Below are 27,642 nucleotides of genomic sequence, written 5' to 3' on the forward strand. Positions count from 1 at the left end.
CCAATTCCAACAACACATTAAAAGGATCATTTACTACAAACAAGTGGAATTTATTCCAGAGATGCAACAGTGGTTTGATATTTGCAAATCAATCTGATACATCACATTAACAAGAGGAAGAATAAAAACCATATGATCATCTCACTAGATTCTGATAAAGCATTTGATAAAATGCAACATCCATTCATGATGAAAACTCTCAACCAAGTGGGTTTAGAGGACCCATACCTCAACATAATAAAGGCCATATTGGAAAAACCCACTAGGAGCTAACAGTATACTTGATAGTGAAAAGCTGAATGCTTTTCCTCTAAGCTCAAGAACAAGACAAAGAGGTGCACTCTCAGGACACTTATTCATCGTGGTACTATGAAGTTGTAGCTGCAGGAACCCGACAAGAAAAAGGAGTAAAAGGCAACCAAATTGGTAAGAAAGAAGTAAAACTGTCATTATTTGCAGATGACATGATGCTATAGATAGGAAATCCTAGGACTCCACCAAAATCCCTTAAAATGGATAAATAAATCAGTAAAGTCACAAAATACAAAATTAATATACATAAATCTGTTGCATTTCTATACGCTAGTGAAGTAGCAGAAAAAGAAATTTAAAAAACACTCCAATTTACAGTTGTTCCAAAAAGAATAAACTATCTGGAAATAAATTTAACCAAGGAGATGAAAGACTTAAACACTGCAAACTATAAGACACTGAAGAAAGAAATTGAACATGACACAAACAAATGGAAAGATAGACCATGCTCATGCACTAGGAGAATATTGCTAAAATGTCCATTCTACCCAGAGCAATCTATAGATTCAATGCAGTTACTATGCAAAATACCAGTTGTGTTTTTCACAGAAATAGAGTAATACTGAAATTTGTATGGAACCACAAAAGGACCTTAAGAACAAAGTTAGAGGTACCACAGTTTCAAATTTCAAGACATACCACAAAGCTATAGTAATCAAAACAGTATGGTACTAGCATAAAAAAAACAAACAAACACAGAGATCAACAGAACAGAATAAAGCCTAGAAATAAACCCAAACCTATATGGTCAATTAATCTATGACAAAAGAGGCAAGAATGTACAATGGGAGAAGACAGTCTTTTCAATAAAGGCTGCTAGAGAAATTGGACAGCTATATGTGTCCGGTAAAAGTGGACCACATTCTTACACCATACACAAAACTAAACTCAAAATGGATTAAAGACCTAAATATGAGACCTGAAATCATAAAATGCATAGAAGAAAACATAGGCAGTAATCTCTTGGGCATTGCCCTTAGCAATATATTTTTGGATCTGTCTCCTCAGGCAAGGGAGGCAAAAGCAAAAATAAACTACTGGGACTATACCAAAATAAGATTTTGCACAGCAAAAGAGAAACCAACAAAACAAAAAGACAATCTAGGGATCCCTGGGTGGCGCAGCAGTTTGGCGCCTGCCTTTGGCCCAGGGCGCGATCCTGGAGACCCGGGATCGAATCCCATGTCGGGCTCCCGATGCATGGAGCCTGCTTCTCCCTCTGCCTGTATCTCTGCCTCTCTCTCTCTCTGTGACTATCATAAATAAATAAAAATTAAAAAAAAAAACAAAAAGACAATCTACTGAATGGGAGAAGGTATGTTCAAATAATCTATCTGGTAAGGAGGTAATATCCAAAATATATAAAAAACACATACAATGCCACACCCCAAAACAAATACTCTAATTTAAAAATGGGCAGACTATGTGAATAGACATTATTCCAAAGAAGACATACAGATGGCCAAAAGACACATGAAAAGATGCTCAACATCACTAACTGTCAGGGAAAACCAACTGAAAACACAGGGAAGATTATCACCTCAAACCTGTCAGAATGGCTACTATCAAAAAGACAAGAATTAAGTGTTGGTAAGGATGTGGAGAAACGGGAACCCTCACGCACTGCTGGTGGGGAAATTGAACTGGTGCAACCGTTGTAAAGGACAGTATGGAGGTTCCCCCCAAAGTTAAAACTGAAATACCGTATGACCCAGTAATCCCATTACTCAGCATTTACCCAAAGAAAACCAAAACACTAGTTTGAAAAATTACGTGCACCCCTATGTTTACTGCGCCATTATTTACAATACCCAAGATAAGGAAGCAACCCAAGTATTCATCAATATATGAATGGTTAAAGAAGATGTGGTGTATATATGCGATGGAATATCATTCAGCCATAAAAAAGAGACATCTTGCCATCAGTGACAATACTGATGGACCTAGAGGGTATTATGCTGAATCTGACAAAGAAAAACAAATACCATATGGTTGCACTTATACGTGGAATCTAAAACACAAAACAAAACAAAAAAAGGACTCTTAGATACAGAGAACAAACTGGTAGTTGCAGAGGGGAGGCAGGGGGAGGACAGGTGAAATATATAGGATTAAGAGGAACAAATTTCCAGTTATAAAAAAGTCACGGGGATAAAAAGTGCAGCATAAGGGATACAGTCAACAACACTGTAATAACGTCGTATGGTGACAGATAGTGACTACATTTATCATGGTGAGCAATGTATAGAATTGAATCAATATATTGTACATGTGAAATTAATATAATGTATCTAAATCATACTTCAATAAATAAAAATAGAAGGGATATCCCAGTTTTTTAGACATTAACATATTGATTCATTAACTAATTATCTGAACATTACTATGTGCCAGCACCATGTTAGATGCTGAAATATGAAGTCAAATGAGACATGGTACTCATCTTTACAGGAAAAGTACATCAATAATTACAATATTAATGTCTTAAAGACAAGAGAAGCTGCAGGTATGTACTGTAAGAACATAGAGGAGGAAAATATTCAGCCATAAAAAGGAAGGAAATCTTGTCATTTCCGGCAACATTGATGGACCCTGAAGGCATCATGCTAAGTGAAATAAGACAGAGAAAGACAAGAGATGATCTCACTTATATGTGGAATCTAAAACACCAGAAACCAAAGTCCTAAATTCATGGATACAAAGAACAGATTGGTGGTTACCACAGGCAGCAGTGTGGGGGTGGGCAAAGTGGGCACAAAGTTCCATGTAAAATTAATAAATCTTGGGACATAAATCTATAGCATGACTACAATTAATATTGTACTGTGTATTTGAAAGTCACTAAGAAAAATTTTAAAAGTTCTCATCACAAAAAATTGTAACTATGTATGTTAATCAGATTTATTGTGGTGATCATTTTGCAATATATATGTAAGTGCTGAATTACTATGTCGTACCCCTGAAATGAACAAAAGTACACAGATGTAGGAAATCAAATATAGGTCTCTTAAAAAGAGAAGCCTTCCAGGAAGAGATGCTGCTGTTGCTGAGTTCTGAGACGCTCTAGGACACCTTCTAGATGGAGAAGGGAAGAAAAAGCATTTCAGGAAGAAGAATCAGCAGGTGCAAATAGACTGAGACAGGACTCACTTGGGAAATGCTTACGCCCAGGGTCTCTACTGACCCATGTAACAGAAGGAAATAAAACTAATACTGGGAAAATCAGAAACCTGAATAAAAATGAACTCTTTATTTCTAGGTTATTTAATACAGTTAGTAAGGATGCAATCTAAAATGACAATGATAAGATAATGAGAGGCGATTAGAAGAACAAATGAAAATTTATTCCGGATTAGTAAAACACAAGGGTTGAGTACAGAGGTTGGGGCTCATCAGTCAGCTAAGGATGAACACCTGGCACGGCGTGGGAGTGTGCAGCCGCACGCTAGGTTCTATGGCACAAGCGCGCTGGGTGGTTTCCTAAGACGTCTGAACACGGTAACCCAGGAGCTAAGAAAAATCAACAAAAAGTGACATGCAGCACTTCAGTCACTCAGCCTACACTAACAGCCATTATGTACTGACACTTTTGTCAGACACAGGAGGACAAAAAGGACATAGTGGTCGACTCTGAAGCTCACAAATTGTGAAAGTGGGAGACACCAAGAAAGGCAAACAGCAAATGACGGAGGCGGAGGGGGAGGAGGAGGAGGAGGAGACATGCAGAACTGCCACAATAATGGAAGCCCCTGCAAGCGTGAGGATTTATGGCACGTTTTTAAAAGATGGTTATTTGGGGGGGTGCCTGGGTGGCTCAGTTGGTTAAGCCTCTGCCTTCAGCTTAGGTCATGATCCCAGGGTCCTTGGATCGAGTCCTGCATCAGGCTCCCTGGTCAGTGGGGAGTCTATCTCTCCCTCTCCCTCCACTCATGCTTTCTCTCCCTCTTTCAAGTAAAAAAAAAAAAAAAATCTTATTTGGACAGATTAGAAGAGAAGGGGACAGTACTGCCCTTATACCTAGGAAGAGGAATGCTGTCCTGAACTCCATACTTTCGAGGGCCCCACACTGGCCATCCCTAGGCCATGCCCCTCTACACAGGAAACCCGATGAGCCAAGGAAGATGCCCACCCCTGGCCATGGTGTCCCCTCCAGCCTATGTTCCAGGTTCCCCAGGCCAACAATTCTCTACCAAACAATTCTCCAACCCCACTTCTAGAACAACTCCAGGGATTTCCTCCTGCCCACATAGTAAAGCCATGTTCCAAGACTTTATTTTATTAATATACAGGTGACACACAATGCTACATTAGTTTCAGGCACACGACATAGGGATCTGACAACTCAATAGGCTAGGCTAGGCTCGCCACGAGTGTAGCTACCATCCCTCACCGACCACCACCATGACGATATCACTGACTATATTCCCCATGTGGTATCTTTCAACCCAATTATTTATTCATTCCATAACTGGAAGCCTGTATCTCCTACTCCCCATCATCCATTTCGCCCAACGCCCACCCACCTCCCCTCAGTTTGTTCTCTGTGGGCCTGTTTCTGCTTTTTTGTTTTGTTTTTTAAATTCTACATCTAAGTGAAATCATATGGGCTTTATCTTTCTCTGCCACACTTCTTTCACTTAGGAATACCCTTTAGGTCCATTCATGTTGTCACAAATGGCAAGATCTCATTTTTTATGGCTGAACAGTATTCCACTGTAGATATAGCACATCTTCTTTACCCATTCATTTACTGATGGACACTTGGGTTGCTTCCATATCTTGGCTGTTGTTAATAGTGGTGCAACAAGCAGAGGGGTGCATATATCTTTTCAAATTAGTGCCTTTTTTGTTTTCTTTGGGTAAATACCCAGTGGAATGTTCCGTGACTTTAAATTTAATTTATGGCTGCGTATAACAATGGCTGAAGCATGGAAAGATTAGAAGTTGAGATTTAATTGTGTATCCCTTCTTGCTTACCAAGCCACAAAGAATGTAAAATGATGCAACCACATTGAAAAACAGTTTAGTGGTTTGGCAAAAACATCAACATTCACCTACCACATGATCCAGCATACTACTTCTAGGTATATTTACCCAAGGAAAACATAAAGCATATAACCTTGCAAAGACCTGGACACAAATATTCATGGCAGCTTAATTTTTAATAACTAAGGAGCGGAAACCTCCCAAATGTCCCAACAGGTGAATGGGTAAGTCGTGGCGTATCTATACAAGGAAATACTACCGAGCAAAATAAAAGAACTATTGATGCACATAGAGTACGGATGGATCTCAAAGTTACAATGCTGCATTAAAGAGGCTAGACAGAGACACAGAAAGAGAGAGAACATACATACTGTTTCCCTTTGCATGAAATTCTAGGAAATATAAATATATATGTGACAAGAAAGCAAATGAGTGGTTGCTTGGGGACTAGAGGGTAAAACTAGAAAGAATATCCTTCAAAAATGAAGGTGAAGTAAGGACATTTTCATATGATGTGTGAGAGAATTTGTAGCGGGCACAACTGCACTACAGTGCAGTTGCTCAAGATGTTCTTGGTGCCAAAGGGAAATGATTCCATATGGAAAGGATTTACAGAAAAGAATCAAGAGCACCAGAAATAGATGTATCTACCGGAAGAGCCAGCACTCAGAGCAAGCTAGCCACCACCCATCGCGCGACATGCACCGTACCTGCCACCATCACCCCTCACGCCATGCGTAGCCCTACCCGCAGGAGCGACCACCACTTGGAGGCTGTGGGGCCCATCTGAGGCAAACCCACTGGGCTCACTCCTTACACAAAGTGGAGATGGTCTTCCTGGCTACGTGCCACGCACCTGGCAGTGCTGGGGGACAGGCTGGCCCCGCACTCCTGCCTCAGCCACCCTTTTCTGAGACTACTTGGGAACAGGAGAGGCATGAAAAGCACACCTCCTTTCCTGCCAGCACAGTGCTCACCGGGACTCCCACCCCTTCCTCTTCCTTCCTCTTCCCCCTCCCTCCCACTCCACATGCCCCACCAGCATGCCTTGGCTCCCTCCTCCTTCACACTCCTGTCTTTACTGACGCTTCAGGCCTTTTGTTTTAGCGTCTATCACGCATGGCCGTTATCTTGTCTGACGCGGCGCTTCAAGATCCTGGTGTCTGTCCTATTTTGTCGATACTATTTTATAGAACAATTTAAAGACGCTTATTCAATCAGAATATAGTCACTTCCACCACCGACTCCTTCCTCCTTTCTTTTAAAAATGAGCAAAGGTCATTAAGGTCACGAGACAGACTGTTGAGTTTGTAAGAAGACGCAGTATCTGAATCCTTGCCTTAAAAAAAAAAAAAAAAAGTGCATTTCAGAGAAAAGGAAACCTGAAGCATCTGATGATGGCAGGTGAGGAAATGGGGGGATCCAAGCAGCTCAGGAACGTATCCTCCTCAGACTAACGAGACCAGACGCAGCCCGGAAACCCTCCCGGGCCCCTCGGGGTCAAGGCGAACAGGGAGACGGGGAGACGGGGCCTCCCAGAGACGAGGGGCACAAAGCCCAGTGCTGTCACACAGTGAGGCTCGGTGGCGGTCTCACGTTGACGCTTCTCTGGGCCGACCCTTAGGGACGGTTCCCAGCCCGCGTCTCCCACGTCTGAAGAATCGGAATGTGTTTACATTTGTGAGGGAGACTAGGAAGTGGAGAGAGTGACTAAAAGCGGACACAGAAATCCTCCAGCTTTCACGCAGCTGAGCCCACAGAATGGGCCACTGTGCGGATTTGACACCCACAGGCCCCCGCGCGCCTCATTGGCCTCCCAGCGCGGGCCGGCAGGGAGCAGCCAAGCTAGGCCGCACCTGAACCCGCTGGCGGAGTCTCACTCCTGTAGGGGAACTCTGGATTGTTACCGTTTGTCTTGGGGTCTTCAGGGGACTGAGGCCCTCTGAGTCAGGCTGTGAGGCATCTGGGGGAACATACTTGCCACATCTGAGGAGAAATATAAATGAGCCATGACGGTGCATAATGGTAACAGCGCCTGGTCATCAGACACTCACGTCCAGGCCGGGATTTCGACAATAACCCTGGCCAGCTGTCTGTCTGTCTTTCCCAATTTACAGATGTGGAGATTGAGGCTGGGAGTTCAAGGCTGATGATGCTATGGGAAATGGGAAAGGCATTCAGTATCAACCCGTGTCTCCCACACCTTGGGGGGACGGAGAAGGGGAGGGCTCAGAGCTGGGGTGCAGCTCAGGTTAGGTTTCCAGTGCGCAGTACTTCTCAGGACAATAAGCTGACCAAAAAAAAGAAAAAGAGAGGGTGGATTTTATCTGCAGCCTGTGGAACCCCGAGGCTATAGGATAGTTTCCCCTGATTAAGGAGATGAAAAGTTTATTCAGAACAGAACCGATTACTGCAGTTTTGTTTGCTTTGTTCCACTTCCCTCACAGGGTTCTTCAGCTCAGTCACTCAGTATCTGGTCAAATGGAAACTCGTCTGCGCTTCCCAGATTCATCCTCAGGGGCCTAATTACAGAGGGAGGAGGAAAGCATCTGCTCTGTGGTGTCCTGATCTGCGATGTGGAACCTTCTCTATGTCCTTACCCGCTCTGTTTTTCCTGGATAGCACTTATCATACAAACTTTCACTGGCTAGGGGGTTTCCTGTCTGGCTCCTCCAAGAGGCCTCCGAGAGGCCACTGGATCCCCTGGCATATAACGGGAGCTTAACACTTACTGAATGAATTAATGAAACTCTTGTTGTTGTAAACCTCTATGGTATTCCCTTGATCTTAACATTTCATATTACTTTGCTCGCCTACCTGTATTTTCATATGTGCGATCTAGTACATTGTGAAAGATTTTTTTTTTTAAGATTTTTTAAAAATTTATTTATTCATGAGAGAGAGAGAGAGAGAGAGAGAGGCAGAGACACAGGCAGAGGGAGAAGCAGGCTCCTTGTGGGGCGCCTGATGTGGGACTCAATCCTGGGTCTCCAGGATCTGGCCCTGGGCTGAGGGCAGTGCTAAACCGCTGAGCCACCCGGGCTGCCCATGAAAGATCCTTTAACACTCTTAACGCCTCTACAGCTAATGCAGAGAAGAGGCCACGTCAAAAAGAGTTGGAAAGGTGGGAATGCAGTCAGGAGCAAAACTGACCCATGAGACTAGACTGTCCCTGGGAGGAAGGGATACCATAGGTATAGGGAAGGGAGAGGAGACCCCAGACCAGACACCCCAGACACAGGGGACCCACACTGGGGACAAATCCCTATATTTGGCTTTGAAAATCAGAGAGACTTAACTTCGTGAGTTCTTATAATCAGTAGGGCCTCACACCTGGAACTTGAAAAGTCAGAATGCTGGCTCTGGGAGAGCCAGAGGGTGAGAGGAAACGGAGTTCTCAACCTTGAAAAGACAGCACAACAAACAGCCCACAGAGATACAGAGAAGCAGCAGCAGTTTGAAAAACCCCCAGGATATAAGGGAAATAGATGTACATACTCATTTCAGAGCACGTGCTGGACAGGCAGGGATCTTTAGGAGACTTCTCCAAGAACAAATGTGCTGGCAGGTGCCACTTTCCTCCCCAACCCCTCATATTTCTGTGGACCTGCCCCCTTCAATATGTCCTGGGCCAGAACATATCATTCCAAAGTGACTCCTACGCTGCGGTGAGGGGAAGAGAACCACACACACCAGTCCTACTGCAGCCCCAGCCATTGGCTGGGGGCAGACATCTGGTTTGACTGCAGGCCCTGGTCACAGTCAAAAGCTTCACAGGAGACAACACAGGGAGAGCAGCCTGCAGTTTGGTGCTACTGCATCCTGGCCTATGCCTGGTCTGACTCAACTCAAGCCCAAAGTGGCCCCACACTGACCCACTAACACCACAGGGACTGAACCCTGCCCAGGAGGGCAAAGAGAACCATTGTAAATAGACTAAAGGCAGATGAGGGTGCATGCAATACACATAGGAGACATCCGTAAAATGCCAGGTTCTGATAAATGGGACACTGCAATGCAAGGCACTACAGGATGTCTTCTTCATAAGGCCAGTACTTTCCAGAGAAGGAGACATAGCTGACTTTCCTAACGCACAGAAACAGACATAGGGGATTAGGTAAAATAAGGAGACAGAGGAATATGTCCCATATGAAAGAACAGAACAAAAATCGCAGAAAAGGAATGCCTGGGTGGCTCAGTGGCTGAGAGTCTGCCTTTGGCTCAGGGTGTGATCCCGGTCCAAGGATCAAGTCCTGCATTGGGCTCCCTGCAAGGAGTGCGCTTCTCCCTCTCTCTCATGAATAAATAAATATTTTTTTAAAAATCGCAGAAGAGCTATACAAAACAGATATTAAGTAACATACCTAATAAAGCATTTAAAATATTGGTCATAAAGATACTCTCTGGGCTTGAGAAGAATGGAGGATTTCAGTGAGACCTTCAACAAAGAGATAGAAAAAAAAAAAGCATTAAAATGAACCAGAGATGAAGAACTCAATAAATAAAATTAAAAATATACTAGATGAATAGTAGACTAGAGGGAGCAAAAGAATGGATCAGCAACTAGAAGAAGAGAGTAATAGAAAGCAATCGAGTGGAACAAGAGAAAAACAATAACAAATAAGAATACCTGAAGGGAACTCAGCAACACCATCAAGCTTAACAACATTGACATTATAGGGATCCCATTAGGAGGAAGGAGAGAAAAACGGGCAGAAGATCTATTTGAAGAAATTATAGATGAAAACTTTCCAAGTATGGGGAAGGAAACAAGTATCCAGGTCTAGGAGGCCCAGAGCACCACCCCTCACAAAATCAAGCCAAAGAGATCCACACCAAGACACATAAGTAATTAAAATGACAAAAAGTAGTGATAAAAAATTTTATTTATTGTCATTTTTTTAATGGGAAGTTAAAGTTTTGGCAAGGGTAAATGATACAGCTTTGTATTTGGGGCCAAAGAACACTTTAAAAGATCTATATTTTTTTATTTTAAGGTTTTTTAAATTTTTATTTTAATCACCCAGTGCTTATCACAAGTGCATGCTTTAAAACTCATCATCTATTTCCCCATCCCTCCCCACCCTCCTTCTGATAACCATCTGTTTGTTCTCTATAGTTAGTCCATTTATTGGTTTGTCTTTTTTTTCCCCTTTTGCTTGTTTCCTAAATTTCACATGAGTGAAATCATATGGTCTTTGTCTTTCTCTTATTTTCCTTAGCATTATACACTCTAGTTCCATCCATGTTGTTACAAATGGCAAGAATTAATTCTTTTTATGGCTGAGTAATATTCCATTGTGTGTGTATATATACACCACACTTCTTTATCCATTCATCTATCAATGGGCACTTGGGATGTTTCCATAACATAGCTATCGTAATAATACTGCTAAACACTTAGGGGTGCGTGCATCCCTTTGAATTACTGTTTTTGTATTTTTCAGGCAGATACCAAGTAGTGCAATTGCTGGATCATAGAGTTTTGAGCCATAGTTTTTGTTTTTTTTGTTTTTTGTTCTTTTAGAGAGAATGCATGCATTGGGGGGTGGGAGTGGGGAGGCAGGCAGAGGAAGAGGGAGAGAGAATCTTAAGCAGGCTCCATGCTCAGTGCAAATCAAAACCACAATGAGGTATCCCCCTCACGCCTGTCAGAATGGCTAAAACCAAAAGCACAAGAATCAAGTGCTGGTGAGGATGTGGAGAAAAAGGAACCCTTGTGCATGGTTGGTGAGATTGCAAACTGGTGCAGCCACTGTAGAGAACAGTATGGAGGTTCCTCAGAAAAATTAAAAACAGAATTATCATATGACCCAGTAATTCTGCTACTAGGTATTTGCCCAAAGAAAACAAAACACTAACTTAAAAAGCTACATGCACCCCTCTGTTTATTGTAGCATTATTGATAATATCCAAATTATGGAAGCAGCTGAAATGTCCATTGATAGACAAATGGATAAATGAGATGTAATAAATATATATACAAAGAAATGTTATTCAGCCATAAAAATGAATGAAATCTTGCAACCTGTAAGAACATGGATGGATCTAGAGGGTATAATACTAAGTGAAATAAAACAGAGAAAGACAAATACCACATTTCACTTACATGTGGAATTTAAGAAAGTTAATAATCAAAGAAAAAAAATTGACAACTATAGAGAACAAACAGTGATTACTAGAGGGGAGAGGGGGTGAGGGCTGGGTGGAACAGGTGATGGGAGTTAGAGTACACTTATGATGAGCACTGGGTGATGTATGGAATTGTTAAATCATTATATTGTACACTTGAAAGTAATACAACATTTTATGTTATTATGTTAACTATATCAAAGTTTGAAAAAGGTTTTCCAAATTTCTAAATATATATATATATGTATATATATATGTATATATATATATATAAAATTTTCTTTTTAAACTTAGTGTGTCTTAAAGTTTTGGCACCTTTAATAAAATTACTAATAAAACAAAGTTGCACAAATCAGAGTGTTATGGATAGAATGTTTATCTCCCCCCAAATTCATCGCCCAGTGTGATCGTATTTGGAGGACGGTTTGGGGAAGTAGATTTAGATGAGATCTTGAGGGTGGAACCCTTATGAGGGCTTTGCGCCCTTCTCTGCAGGATCCCTAGAGAGTTTGCTTTCCCTCTCAGCCATGCCGGGCACAACAAAAAGGCAGTCTCTAAGTCAGGAAGGGCGCCTCTGCCAGAACATGACCACGTTACCACCTGAGCTGGACTTTAGGCTCCAGAAATGTGAAAAAATGAACTTCTACTGTTTAGCCGCTAGTCTCTGCTCTTTTATTATGACTGTTTGAATTGGCTAAGACACTGAGTAAAAAGAAAAAAAAGACAGCCTTAAAGAACGCCCTCCAGAATGACTGTGTACGAAAAGAAATCATGGTTTGAACTCACCTAATGTAAAATACAATACAAACTCCACGTTATCAGATTTGGTTTAAATAAAAAATTTAACAAACCTCAATCTATCTGCCTATGCGTGTATATGTACAAGTATATACATATACAGGAAAAATTTTGGAAGGGCACATGTTAAATTATTAATAGCAATTACCTGTGGGGAGGAGAATGACATGGGGCAGGGAGTGGGTGAAGGGAAAGAGAGACTAATAACTCTTTACTCTGTATATATCTAATGTCTTAGTTTTTAATAAGAAATCACTAGTGATATACTAATTGTATAACTGAAATATTACAACTAAAAACAGAAATACTGTTAATGGAATAACTATCAAAGAAAGTTGTACAATTTCCTTCTTAAGTCACAACAAAAATACCTAACAATCACAGTTTTGAATAGGTTGGTCTCTTTCTATTCATATGAAATAAAAGATGAATCTCATATGAAATAAAAGATGAATAAAATATTCATATGAGATGAAATAGATGGTATCATGATATAAACCAAAAAATATAACCCTGTGTGCAATTCTTGACCAAGTACATGACAGATAACTTAAATTTTCAAATATGTATTTTATTATTTTGTATTGATACAAAAAGATTAGTGGTTAATCAGGACAAAGCTATTTTTCTTTTTCAGAAGATAAAATTGGCAAACCTTTACCTAGACTAACTCAGAAAAGACAGAACTCAAAATCGTAACTGAAAGAGGAGACATCAGAACTGACGTCACAGACACACAAATAATCATGAAAGACTACTAAGAACTGTACAACAAACTGGATAACCTACACGAAATGGATGATTTCCTAAAGACAACCTACTAAGATTAAGCCATGAAGAAATGGATATATGAACAAACTAACAGGAGTAAGGAGAATGAATCAGTAATCAAAACCCCTCAAACACAGAAAAGCCTAGAACCAGATGATATCACTGATGAATTCTACCAAATGCTTAAAGAAAAATTAGTGCAAATTCTCTCAGATTTTTCCAAAAAATGAAGGCTGGGCCCTCCCAAACTCAATTTACAAGGCCAGAATTATCCTGATACCATAGCCAGATAAGAAACTATAAGAAAAGAATACAGACTAATATCCTTGAGGAATATAGATGCAAATTTCTCAAAACAAAATATTAGCAAACTGGACTCAACAGCACCTTAAAAGAATCATATATGATATATGACCAAGTAGGATTTATTCCCAGGTTGCAAGGATGGTTCAATACATACAAATCAGTAAATGTGACATATCACATCAACAGAACAAAAAATAAAAATTCTATCTCAATAGATGCAGAGAAAGCCTTTGGCAAAATACAACATACTTTTATGTTAAAAATGCTCAACTGGTAAGAAGAAACATATCTCAACACAATAAAGGCCATTTATGACAAGCCTACAGCCAACATTATATTCAATGGTGAAAGGTTTGAAAGCTTTTCCTCTAAAATCAGAAATAAGACAAGGGTGCCCACTCTCACCATTCTTTTTTTTTTTCTTTTTTAATTTATGATAGACATAGAGAGAGAGAGAGAGAGGCAGAGACACAGGAGGAGGGAGAAGCAGGCTCCGCGCTGGGAACCCGACGTGGGACTTGATCCCGGGACTCTAGGATCACACCCTGGGCCAAAGGCAGGCGCTAAACCGCTGAGCCACCCAGGGATCCCCCCCACTCTCACCATTCTTATTGCACATAGTACTAGGATCCTAGCCAAAGCAATCAGGCAAGAAAAATAAACAACATCCAAAGAGGAAAGGAAGAAGTCTTTGTCTGCAGAGGATAGGATTTTATATATAGAAAATCCTAAAGACCCCATCAAAAACCTACTGTAAGAGCTAATTAACAAATTCAGTAAAGCTGCAAGAGACAGAAATCAACAGAGTTGCATTTCTACACACTAACAACAAAACATATGAAAAAATAAAATAATCCCATTTACAATGGCATTAAAAATAATACTTAGGAAAAAATTAACCAACAAAGTGAAGTATCTGTACACTGAGAACTCTTAAAATGTTGATGAAAGAAACTGAAGAAGATGCAAATACAATGCCCCACATTCATGGATCAGAAGAATTAATATTGTAAAAATGTTCATACCCTCCAAAGTCATCTACAAATTCAGTGCAGTCTCTATCAAAATTCCTATGGTATTTTTCACAGAAATAGGAAGGAAATCCTAAAATTTGTATGGAACCACAAAGATCCCAAATTGCCAAATCAATTCTGAGAAAGAAGACCAAAGCTGGATGCATCAAACATCTTGAATTATACTTTGAACTATACCACACAGCCATAGTAATCAGAACAGTATGATACCAGCATAAAAACAAACACATGGTCCAATGGAACAGAAGCAAAAGCCTAAAAATAAACCCTCTCATATATAGTCAATGAACATCTGACAAGGGAAAAAGAATACTCAATAAATAAAGCATGGTCTCTTCAATAAGTAGTGGATAAAAACTGGGTAACTACATGAAAAGGACTGAAACTGGATCTCTCTCTTACAATACTCACAAAAAATTAGCTCAAGATGGGCTAAAGATTTAAACTTAAGACTTGAAACCATAAAACTCCTAAAAAAAAAAAAAAAAAAAAAAAAAAAAAAACCCACAAGCAAAAAGCTCCTTGACACTGCTCTTGGCAACACTTTTTTTTTGGATGACACCAAAAGCACAAGCAACAAAAGCAAAAATAAGTGGTACTATATCAAACTGGAAAACTTCTGCAAAACAGAAGAAACAGTAACAAAATCTGCAAATCATAGATCTGGTAAAGCGTTAATACCCCAAAAATACATAAAGAAATCACACGACTCAGCACAAAAACCACCTGATTCAAAGAATAGAGAGAGGGGGATCCCTGCATGGCTCAGTGGTTTAGTGCCTGCCTTCAGCCCAGAGCATGATCCTGTAGTCCCGGGATCAAGTCCCACGTCCGGCTCCTTGCATGGAGCCTGCTTCTCCCTCTGCCTGTGTCTCTGCCTCTCTCCCTCTCTCTCATAAATAAATAAGTAAAATCTTAAAAAAAAAAAAAAAAGAATGGAGAGAGGAACTGAATAGACTCATGCTGTTGGTAGAAATGCAAATTGATGCAGCCACTATGAAAAGGGTCCCTCAAAAAATTAAAACTACCATGATCCAGCAAGCTCACTTGTGGACATACAAGTTTCATTCCAAAGGGAATGAAAACAAGATACCAAAGCTATCTGTGCCCCTATTTTCACTGCAGCTATTAGTATGCATACATTCATAATAGCTAAGGTATGGAAAACAATCTAAGCATCTGTCAACAGATGAACGGATAAAGGGGATGTGGTATATAGGCTCAATGGATTATTAAGCTATGAAAAAGAAAGAAACCCTGTCCTTATAACAACTCAGATGAACCTTGGGGGCCCTGGACTCTGGGGCCCTCAAGCTAACTAACAAGTTCTGGGCTTCTAACCCACAGCACTGTGAATACAGTTTATAATAATGTACCAAATACTTGGGAGTTAAGAGTAGATCTTAAATGTTTTCATCTTGGAAAAGATTATGAGACAGGATAAAGGCGTCAGCTAATGCTGTAGTGGTAATCATTTCGCAATGCATAAAATCATCACATTGTACACCTTAAACTTACATAAAGTCATATGTCAATAATATCTCAAAGCTGGAAAAAAACAGTCATCAGCCCGCCCAATTCTTCACAGTAACTGGCAGTGTTTGGCTTCAAGATACACTTGAATCTTATATTAAATATGCCAAGTTACCAAAATTCAACTATCTTCAAAAGATCAGGAGCCGCCTACGCTAATATTCCTCTGCAGGGCCTTAGGGATGCTTGGAGAAGGCTGCAAGAGGACCTTCCAGCTCTTTAGTTACTCCACTCTGCTTTGGCCACAAACACACACGAGAGGAAAGGGTGTCTGGCTGAAGAATGACCTACTCCCACACTAAGAGGATTTTGCTTCGATCAAAACAAATAAGCCCACAAGGGACTTCCCTCAGTGGGTTTGCAGGAGGCCGTCCTCAGAGTACTGGCCAGATTACAATTTTGTTAACAGTAAAATAGGATACCTCCTCTCTAGTAGGCTAAAAATCATACAAAAATCAAAGCCTCAGAGCAAGCCTAGTCTAATGACAACCTCATTGTTTTACTGTTATGATCAATATTTTGGTAGAGTGCAAATAACCCAGTAGAGAGCTCAGTGGAAGGAAAGCCACCTTATTAGTGGACCACACTGAGGCAGAGGAGACGCCTACACTATGCATTTTAACCTCGATTTCTTGGCATCCAACTGAATGTTGCAGGAGGATTAACATTCCTTTGGCATAAAATCGAAGAATTTTTAAAAACAGCAAATAATTGTGCTTTGGCTGAATGGGCCAAAATCCAACAAGCTCTACTCACTTTGCTAAGCCTCCTCCTTCCCAAAGCCCACATGCAGCCTTGGCTCTAGGCATACCTAATTACCTGAAGTTCCCCCAAGGCGTCCTTCTCTGGACGTGGCACCACAGCTCCCCTTCCTTTTGCCTGGAGGACTCCTGACAGGCTTTTGGTTTTCCCCAACCACTCTCCTCCCAAACTGGTCAAGATCCTCTGTGCCTGGCACACACCAGGCACTCAATGAGCACCTGCGGAATTCATGTAGCAGTAAGTGGATGAGTTTGTCAAAAGCCTACCAGGAAAAGGGCTAGAAGGCTTCAAGGGTCCACTTCTGACCTTTTTCCTTTCACAACACTCCTCTTTGGATGGGTTTAGAGAGTTCTCAGGATTATGTGTACATGAAACCTACATGGCAAGTAAAGAGTGCTGGAAGTAGGAAGAGAGAATAGAGACACTGACAGATCTGATCAAGTGTCACCATATTTTCAAGCAGAGGGATATTGAGGCAGCAGTAATTCCAGAATGGTAAAGAGACCCACGATGCAGTGCAGGCCAAATAGCAGAACTCTAAAATATTTTTGTTCTAGATTTTTAAGAGATAAATATGTTTCAAAATTAACAAATTTCAGTAACATATTTTTAAAAAGTTTTCCAAAAGATAAATAAAAATAAAAAAAAATTTTTTTCCAGGATGCTATCAGGCGTCGATGCATTCAGTCACCTGCTATCTCCATTGTTGGTGGTGCTGCTGGCTCACCTCTTGGCTCCAGAATTCTCTGCAAGCCAATGGGGCAGCCCACTTTGCACAAGAGCCTGAACGACATCTTGGGAGAAAACTCATTCTATGGAGTTGTCAGTGGTGGAGGGGTCAGATACTGACAAGGCGTCTTGGTAACAACTTTGGACATGCAGTGATGTTAAGAGCAGTTACTTGGGCTTCTTTATGGTTCAGCTGGGTCCCCAGGGACAAAGAATGTGGTCATGAAAAGAGAAGATGTAGTTAAACCTACATAAGACCTTGGAGTTGCAAGAGAGGAGTCCTTTGCAATCTCTCCCACAAAGAAGAGACTGCCATTCTTGACTTTTCCACAGAATACTGCATATGGAATCTGGTACCTGCGAGGCTCCTTTGCATCAGCAGTGGTACCCAGCAGAGTCTGAGATACCTGACATAAGCACCACTGATCTCTACCAGCCAGCAGTGCTGGCAATAGGCATTCTATAGATGCAGTGACAGATGTTTGGTGGATATGGTGGCACTGGCCTTACCCAACTAAAGAGGATCTGAGCAAGCGAAGTATCCCCAGAGATGTCCTGAAATAACTGACCAGAATTCTAGAGAACTCTTGAAAACAGTGGGTATTGGTGTATGTCAAAGATAGAGGATACTACAGGAAATTTGTGAAGAGCTGGGGAAAGAACTGGTGAGACACAAAAAGTATATATATGAAGAACTGTGAGCTTGTGCTCAGATGTGTATCTGCGGCATAGAACAGTCCCTGGTTAACAAAGATGTAAGTATATTTGATCTGTTAAGTCTCAAAAATAGACTTCAAACACCTTAAAAATACATTCATGATGCTTAAATGATTTGTGAATTAATTCACCGGTCCCATAGATATTTACCAAGTTTAAGGAAACTGAAATTTTACTAAACAAATAAATACTCTTAATAGTGATATAATAATATTAGTTTATTGCCAGTTACTTTGCAAATTATGGCCTTTTCTCCAAGAATATGGAAATAAAATCCAAAAACATAGTTCTTTCGTAACATTCTGGGCCCATTAAAAGATACTAAATAACTGTCAGTGTCAAGTGAATAAAATGAAATCTGCTCTACAGGAAAACAGTGTCAATTCCACAATAGAAAATAAACTCATTCAGTGATTACTGAATACATAAGGAACCAAAAAAAAAAGCTAATAACAATACCATTAAGGTTGTAATTCAAGATCCTTGTAATGATTACTACAACTTCTAACGTCCACAGGAAGTACCGAGTGAATACAAAACTCCTTGGAGATTTAATCCAAAGCCAGATAGTTGTATTCAGGACACCTTGGAACTGTACCAGTTTCTGAATTTGGGGACATGGAGAAGAATAAAGCTCTTTCACAATTAACAACAGCAATGAAAGGAGATTCTGTTTGAATGTGCCCTGGTTATCAAGTAGTGACCAGAGGAGAAGCAGGTTGGCTATTCTGTATGTATAAGTGGTATCCTTATAAATGAAAACAAAGGAAAGCTTTTAATAATTTCATGGAAAAAAGGGAGTCAAATTTTATTTCTAATTTTTTAAGCAATAGTCATATCTATTTCTGTGTATTCTATTTATTTCCATATATTCTAAAAATATCTGTAGTTTCAGTAGCTTTATCGTAAAGTCAAAAGATAGTGTTCTTTTATTACTAATACTGAGCAAGAGACAATATGTGAGTCTTACAGACTGTTCTGTATCTTCCTTCTTATCTTCCTATGAACCAACCCAATTACGGGACTTACTGAGCAATCTAGATTCTTTCCCTGATGAATGAAATCCTTATCACACATTTTGCTGTTTAGCAGTATATTACCATAAAGTGACAGTTGATCCACACTTTCTAAGACCTACTCTTCCCTTAGCATTTTAATTCAGATAATGGAAAAATCAAATTGAGCATAGCTGGCAAGCTCTAAGAAGAAAATAAATCACTGAAAAGGCAAAATGCAGCCTGAGTTACTTAAAACAAACGGGGGGGGGGGGAGGGGGGCTGCGTTGATGGCCACTTAACCTTTATTGATGGTTAGAAAGCTTCACAAACTATTTTTATACATGTTATTTTAAACATCTTCTGGGATATCACCTTAATTCACCTTAAGTAGTTCATCAACATTCAATCATCAGCCCAACTTGGTGTCCCAAAACACAGAGCAAATGGATGAAGACAGATGATTCTATAGGGAGGTGTGTGGGGTAGATCGAGAGGTGACAAGTATTATCTATTTTACAGATAAGAGGCAGATGACAAGATGATCACAATTCTACACATGTGGCTCAGCCCATGGTCTGTGCCAAGGTATTGTGTCAAAATAAAGAAAATTATGGAAATGCAAGTCTCTGACTCCCAGTTTTCTATTAGCATTGCATCACACAATCCTCTCTGGGTCCTTCTTGAGTTATTGTTTGAACCCTGCTAAATGAGTACTTTTACAAAACATTACTATTCTTTTTCTTACTGGTAAATCGTTTTAATCCAATGGAGAGGAGAAAGTGTTTTGTAGTGTTTTCTCATTTTCCTTAAAGTGCAAAACAGAAGCTTTGAGCTCCCTTGCCACCCCTGTCCCCATCTTCCATCTCACCAGATGGCCCTCCCATTCTTGGCCCATATAAAAACTCTGAAGAAACTGCTGGAAATACAAAACACATTATGAAGTAAGTGATAATTAATGTATTTTAGCTTCATAAATGTCTGGAGTATTTAGAACTGACGCATAGTTTCAAAGTAAGCTGGGCAGGTGGGATTGGAATCAGGGAAACTGAAAAGCGGAGGCTTCTAAGTGAACAGGGTAATTTCTGCTCCAAAAGCTAGGTTACTGTGCTCAGTTCATTCTTCCAGAGTTTCTTAGTTCAACTGCAAGCAAGCAAGGTCTTCTTTCGAATGCTTATCTTCAGTGTAACTCTTCATAGGGCAGAAGAAACATTTTATAAAGTGAACAGATGCCTATTCAAAATGATTATAGGTATATCATAAAGATTAGATTTAGAGAAGCACAACCATTTTAAGAGACTCTAACCAGTTTTTCTTTAAAAAGTGAGTGCATTGGGACGCCTGGGTGGCTCAGTGGTTGAGCGTCTGCTTTTGGCTCAGGGCATGATCCTGGAGTCCCCGGATCGAGTCCCACGTCAGGCTTCCTGCATGGAGCCTGCTTCTCCCTCTGCCTAGGTTTCTGCCTCTCTGTGTGTCTCTCATGAATAAATAAATAAAATCTTAAAAAAAAAAGTGAGTGCATCAATCTATCCCTTTGACTTCCATAAAAGAAACATAGACAAATTACACTGTTAACTTCACGATCTTAGATTTTTAAAATGTTTTCTTGGCAGATGTCTTCACTTAGTGTTAGCTTTTCAGCACTCAAAGATTTTCTTTTTAAATATAGCTTTTTAGAACTGTATCATTATCAAAATGTTAACCAGTACGGCTACAGTGTTTTCCCTCCAACCTCTAGAAGGAAAGGATAAAGTCAGTAAACATGCATGGACAGTGACTCTGGGTAGGGGAAGGGGTGGGTGACAAACAGTCCCAAGTTTTCTCCAAGACGACACCGGATCAGACATCTTCAAGAAGATACAGTGGAAGCAGAATTGAACAGTTATGAGAGCCTGGCTTCCACTTCCACTTCCCTAGTGACCTCCCCTGATGACCACTTCCAGTGGCTTCTCAAATAAGAGTCAAAATTAGTCACTGGAGAAGTAAAGACTTATGGGAAGTTTTCCAGCTTGACTGTGTAAAAATAAATATGTTGCATTCAGACATATTAGAAAAGCTAAAGATGTCAGGCTCTGAAGTTTTTGTCATTTAAAGGAGAAAGTCTAGCCAACTCATTTGCATAGTTTTAAAATAGACCCAAGACTGAAAATGAAGGTGACTCCTGTTGCTGGTCACAAGCTGGGCTCAAAGGTCAGACAATGCTGTGCTGCCAACATAGTTGGGGAGCATGTGGTAGGAAATCCTTTGTGATCCTTCTTGGCTGTAACAGGAGGAACGGGCCAACTCATATATTAATCCCTGACTTGGGAATGAAGTGTTATATTGCAGATCTCTGGGACAGCCACCAAGAACTGGATTCTTAAATAGAGAGCCTCCTTTGTTTCTCTAGACAGACTAGGGATTGTGGGGAAATGGAGGCTGTTTATCAGTATTTTCTTCATGTCCATTGTCTCATTAATATCAGACTCTTAGGTCCCAGAGACTTAGGAAGGTGGCAGCTGGTAACAGAGGGGAAAAAAAAACCCTTACAGTGTTTCCTTCCAGAAAACCTTACAATGCTGATTTGCCACTTTCTCTAGCTCTTCCCTCTGAAGGACTGGAGTGAGTAGTCTGATTTTCACCTAACTGTTAATTCTAACTCCTTTAGTCTCTAGAATTCTCTACCATAGGAGTCACTTGAATGTATTCACAGAGAAAGCCATTTAACTCCATGGCAGCAATGGTTACTCTAGCTTAAATCTTTTAGAATGAAACATGTTCATGCCAAACCCGTAACAATAGCTTGTGTGCACTTAGCAGAATGTCAGAATGCAGGATAAACTCAAAGTTATGTATGTTAATTAAAAATCCTATTTAACAAAAATGAGCTTTCCCAATTCCATAGGATCTCTCAAAGGGAATGCCCTACATTTGGCCACTTAGTAAACCTAACTGCTTCACTATCAAATCAGTAATTGTCACAATGAGGCAGAAAGCACTGGAATATGAATTAAGAAACCCAGGTTCTTGTCTGTCTTGACTCTGGCAACAATAAGTTTTGTCATCTTGAACCTCATTTACATAATACAAGAAAAAAAAACACCCTCCCTTATGATTGAATTAGCGACTGCTGAGTGCCATTTACCTAGAAACAAAGACTTTATGACAAGTATTCATGGAACATGGATATGCCTCAAAGCATCCTACTACATTTTAAAATTAGTAAAATAAGTATACCTTTGTGCTATTATCCACGTGTAATTCCACACTCTTAACTCCTACAAAAGAGCCTTTAGTTCTATATATATGCAACATACAAAAATTGAAGAAATATCAGGATTTATTGCCAATTTCTAAATTTGAAATTTTTGATGTGATTACTTCTCCATTTCTTAAACTTACACTTGTTTTGTGAAAAATAACTTTTAAAATATTACAGTAATGTTAGTTCCTTTCCCATCACAAAGCAGCACTATAAAGCCATACGAATGAGCCCTGCATAGTCCAGACTTCTTCTGATGGATAGAAACATAGGAAAGATACAGAATGATGTTTTGAACCTCAGTTGAATCAATGAGCAGCTTACTGGCGCTCATAAATTCGGAGAATCATGGACATCTAACTCAACTTTCCACCCAAAGATGGAAATAACCACTTTCTATGATAATTCTGATAGAAATTCACCCATCTTCCTGGAAAAACCTCCTGAGAAAGTTTTCTCACTACTTCGCAAGGTAGCACATTCTGTTTTTAAAATGTTTTTTGTTTGCAGAAAACCCTTATTTTGAGCCAAAAATCTTTCTCTGTTCAACGGTTCCCCCATCAACCTGAAACTCCACACAGCTGGTGCTTTTTTTTTTTTCTTCTTTCACTTGAGAGCCCCTCATACATTGACAACAGGCATCTCACAGCAATGCCTTTCCTGGCTAGCCAGGCTCAGTGAAGCCAGCTTCTCCCAGCCTCCTTTCCTGCCCTCCTCCTCTTCCCTACTGTATCATCTGATCTTTCCTTCCTTCCTCCTTCCACAAGCATTAGTTAGTTGAATACATTAGGTATAAGATGCACAATCTTCTCTGAGGATAAAGTCTTCAGCTAGAAGGGTGTAGACAAATGGGCTGATGACTGATTGGATAATTTGAGTCCCAAGTCTCCCCCTCAGAAGAGTAAACTGCCTCCAAGTTGTAATAAGGGTCACAGGCTTTTCCTTTCTTTCCTACTGATTAACTGGCTTATGAAGGAAAGGACTAAATGACGCTGCTAACTCCCAGGGCTGCTGCGGGGATGAGTGGCTGCAGGAAAAGTTCTCAGAACCTGGGAAACAGTAAGAATGCAACTTATTTGCTATCGTTGTCAGTATATGGCTATTCGCTCTCTTTTTGCACATAGGAAAATATCCTTATTCCTTTAATTGACACTGAGAATGACCAACATGCCCTGGTTCAGTAAGTCCTTTCATTCTCTAAAACTGCACAGATGCCACCAGTCTGACCTCGGAAAGCTTAATTCAGTCAGCCAAGAGAAAAGGACTAGGGTTTAAGAAAACAAAAGAAGGCCCTCCTGCCTTGTGACTCATCTGTCCTACGTGTTCTATACTTAACACATCTCTGACCTGACACTATAACGCAGATGCCAAATCCAAACTGATTTTTAACTTGGGAAAAAATGTAAAGGCAAAAACTGTGGAGAACAACAAAATAAATATATCACATACATTGAAAATTGTGTCATAGCAGTTTCAAATCTTTTCAAATTAATTCAATATTTCTTGAATGTACCTACTAGGTACTTGGAACTACGGAACAAAGTATAACTGATAAAGTTGTCATTCCCTTTGTAAATCTCCCTAATCTTTTGTCTCTCGTTCCTTCCTCAGATGTAACTGTTTTAATAAATATGTTAGGCCTTTTTGTCCAAGTTTCTATACATTTATATACATATATTCACAAAAACAGCATTGCTTTATACATTTTAAAGATACATATAGAAGTCATATCACACTTATCTTTTTGTAGCTTAATCTATTCATGATATTATATGTAAATCTAGTACATTCACTGTAACTGCTATATAATATTTCATCATGTGAATATTTTATATTGTTACTTATCCATTTCCTTATGAAGGAATTTTAGGTTGTTTCTGGGTTTTCTATTACAAACAATGCTGCTTTGTACAAATCTCCTTGTTTCATAAGTGAGAATTTCTCTGAAAGGAAGTCTAGTTGTGGAATTGCTATATTATTTGGGGAATACATGTTCGATTTTAGTAAAAACTACCATATTGCTCTTATGAATTTATGGGACTTGCTACTGCCTATCTTTTAAATTATTCCCAAGTTCAGGGTTGTGGCATGGCTTTAATTTGCATTTCCTTGCTACTACTGCAGTGGTGTGTCTTTCAAAGTTTCCTGGTTGTGCAGGTTTCCTCTTCAGCGAGCTGCCATTTAATAACTCTTACATATGTTTCTAATGAATTGCTTGTCTTCTGTTTGATTTATAAAAGTCACTTGTATATATAACAACCTATATTGATGTAGATTGCAAATACTACCTCCTAGTCTGTTGCTTGATTCTTTTAAAAAATATTTTGTTTAAAGAGAGAGGGTGTGCACACATACAGATGTGTGCAAGCTGGGGGCGGAGGGGCAGAGGAAGAGAGAGAATTTCAAGCAGGCCCCATGGGGGAGGGGACTGTGGAGCCCTACGTGGGGCTCAATCTCATGACCCTGATCATGACCTGAGCTGAAATCAAGAGTTGGACTGAGGCACCTAGACACCCCTGTTGCTTGATTTTTTAAAATATTTGCCTATGGTGTCTTTTACTGTCTCAATTTTAAATGTTGATACGGTCAAGCCTGTCACTTTTTATGGTTTGTATAAGTCATACTGAAAATACCATGAGTATCAGGAAAGCCACTGGTTGTGCTCATTTTAGGAGCACACACAGGAAAGCCAACCGGTGTAATGAAATAAGCAACAGAGTAGAAGACAAGAGACACAGGTATAAAAAGGGTCTGAATTCCCCAATCCACCACTTGCTAGCTGTAGGACTCCTGATAAAAGAATCGGAGTCTCAGTTTCCTCAAACAAGGGAGAGCTACTGTACACAGCTGTCCATTTATCCAACGAGTATTCTGAGTGTCTATTACACACAGGCACAACCCCAGCACTGAAATTACAGTGGTAAACCAGACATACAAAGTCTGTGCCCTTACAGAACTCATATTGTAGTGTGAGGTGAGGGGCACAAGTGATAAGTAAATAAAGACAATACAAAAGCAACTAACTAAATAACCTCAACTGAGAGGATGTTCTGAAAGTGTTCTGTAAATTGAAAAGTTTACAGGATCAAAAGGACATTTTGATTATCACCACTGGGGATGATGCCAGAAACTGAAGCTGCTATCCTATTTGATTTGAAAATGAACTGATAGGGAGTCAAGCCATGTAAGATGAAATAATAGGAAAGAATTTTATGCCAGAGGGCATCATGGAGTTTGAACCAGAAACCCAGAGATTTTATTCCTCTGGCCTTGCTGGGTCTAGTCCTTGATGCAACAGCCTCCTACCAGCCAGGCTGGTCTCTTTGCTGCCCTCAATGTGTCTGATGGGTCTTCCCTTTTTTTCCCCTCATCTTAGTCTAACACAGTCTCCTCCTAGGTCATGCAAAGTAAGTCCTATATTGTCTGCTTATTTCATTTTTATCCATACACTGACGTTTATAATCAATTTTCACTGCTTCCAAGCTGACATGGGAAATCTAGGAAAAAAAATTATGTATATGTTTTCTCTTTCCTCATTACTTCAAATACAGTATGCAAATCCAATAATTTCTATTTAGGGTTCTAGTACTGAAATGATGATGATCCAGGGGGCAAGGCAGAGAGAGGAAGGTATGTTTTCTTGTAGGGTAAATTTTTAGGGGTTAAGACATTAGGTTAAGCACTATTAAGAAGCTCAAGATGTAGGCAATTTGATGCAGGCAGTTGGGCAAACAGTTAAGGTTTAATCTGATTATGTGAAGCTCTCAGGATTTTCAAAATACATTCAGTTTCCTAACACAAGTGCATGGATAGGTGAGAATTATTCAGCAGGAAAAACTGTTTTGAAACTAGCATGTAGCTTGGTTTTTCATGTTTTGCTAATTAACAGAACTTCTGCAGCCTGAAGAAAAGGTACTAAATATCAGACAATGAAATCTTTATTAACTGGGCAGCCCAGGTGGCTCAGCAGTTTGGTGCCGCCTTCAGCCCAGGGTGTGATCCTGGAGACCAGGATCGAGTCCCACGTCGGGCTCCCTGCATGGAACCTGCTTCTTCCTCCGCCTGTGTCTGTGCCTCTCTCTCTGTGTGTGTCCCTCATGAATAAATAAATAAAATCTTAAAAAAAAAAAAAAAAAAGAAATCTTCATTACTTTTTCCTTCTCTCCAGAAAATGTTCTGAATTAAACTAAGATCTATGGTCACAGGAACTTGAAGATTTTTAAAATGTCAGTAAATGTAGATTAATCAAGTTAGTTTAACAGAAATTCTCTCTTGCAGACATAGAAAAAGCTAGGTTTGTAACGATGAAAAGGACTGAGTTTCTGTGGGTTACAGAAACCAGTTTTGAATATCCACCATCAGCTACCTTGTATATTATGAGGAGCTTATAAACAGGCTATCTTATGTGATCCAATCTTCATCATGTGTTATTATAACACACTTTATAGAGGAGATAGAGAATTAAACCCAGGAGTGTGTGGTTCAAGAAATAACTTTTTCAAATGTCGACAACATGAAAATAAGGGAGTACTGACATATTAGTTCAACCCCTTTATAACCTCCTTATCCAGGCTCTCTCAGCCCATGTATTACAGAAACCAGGTTAATCATCCTAACTGACACTGTCATCATTTGACTCTCCATTTCAAAAACTTTGTTTACAAAATCTGGAAGGAATTTCTTGGCCTCAGATTCAAGACTCTTCAAAAACCCAACTTGACCCATCACATGCCCCTGTTGGTCCACAACCTTCACAGTTCAAAAATCATTTACCGAGCACCTAAATGTAAGCTAGGCTCTGGAAGGACATATGGCCTTGTCCATAAGATGCTCACAGTGTAGTGTTTCTCAAATATATGTTACTGCTTTCTGGATCCTTACCTGGTTACTTCCCCTAAATGGAAGTAACCATTGCTTGATTCTACATTCCTCCTTTTCCTATACATCAAAATCCAACCTAGTCAAGATCTAGTGTCAATCCCAACTTCTTCATGAAGCATACACTAATTATTTTTGTTAGTTCATTCCTCTGAACCCCTAGAATATTGGATTCCAGATTTCTATGGACTTGATTCCTGGCACGCAAATTCCAAAGCCCCCCATGCAGAGATTGTGATTCAGTAGGTCAGGCTTCATTTAGTTTGAGAATATGCATTTAAACATGTCCCAAGCTCTTGCTCCTTCTATCCATACTACCTGTCAGACAACTGGTTTGTTGTTGTTTTTTTTTTTTTTTTCTCTCCTATCACTAAATTGACTCATCTTCTGAGTACTCTGGTATCACAAACACAATCTTGATCTCAGTCTTATCAATCGTGATGACTTT

General features: G+C 39.9%; 1 protein-coding gene across 2 annotated transcripts in view; it reads right to left on the bottom strand.

The window, feature by feature from the left end:
- The window catches only part of ELOVL2 (ELOVL fatty acid elongase 2), a 62,366-nt gene that overhangs the window by 22,404 nt on the left and 12,320 nt on the right, over positions 1–27,642 (bottom strand). Inside the window, exon 1 of one of the 2 annotated variants that reach the window (XM_038584168.1) lies at positions 7,206–7,334. The exons of the other annotated variant lie outside the window; for it this stretch is intronic. Coding sequence (XP_038440096.1) covers positions 7,206–7,319 — 114 coding nt within the window. The 5' untranslated portion in view covers positions 7,320–7,334. Of the gene's footprint in view, positions 1–7,205; positions 7,335–27,642 lie in introns of those variants that run through there. 2 annotated transcript variants of the gene reach the window in all.

Source organism: Canis lupus, chromosome 35, assembly GCF_011100685.1.
Source record: "Canis lupus familiaris isolate Mischka breed German Shepherd chromosome 35, alternate assembly UU_Cfam_GSD_1.0, whole genome shotgun sequence".
Lineage (NCBI taxonomy): Eukaryota > Metazoa > Chordata > Mammalia > Carnivora > Canidae > Canis > Canis lupus.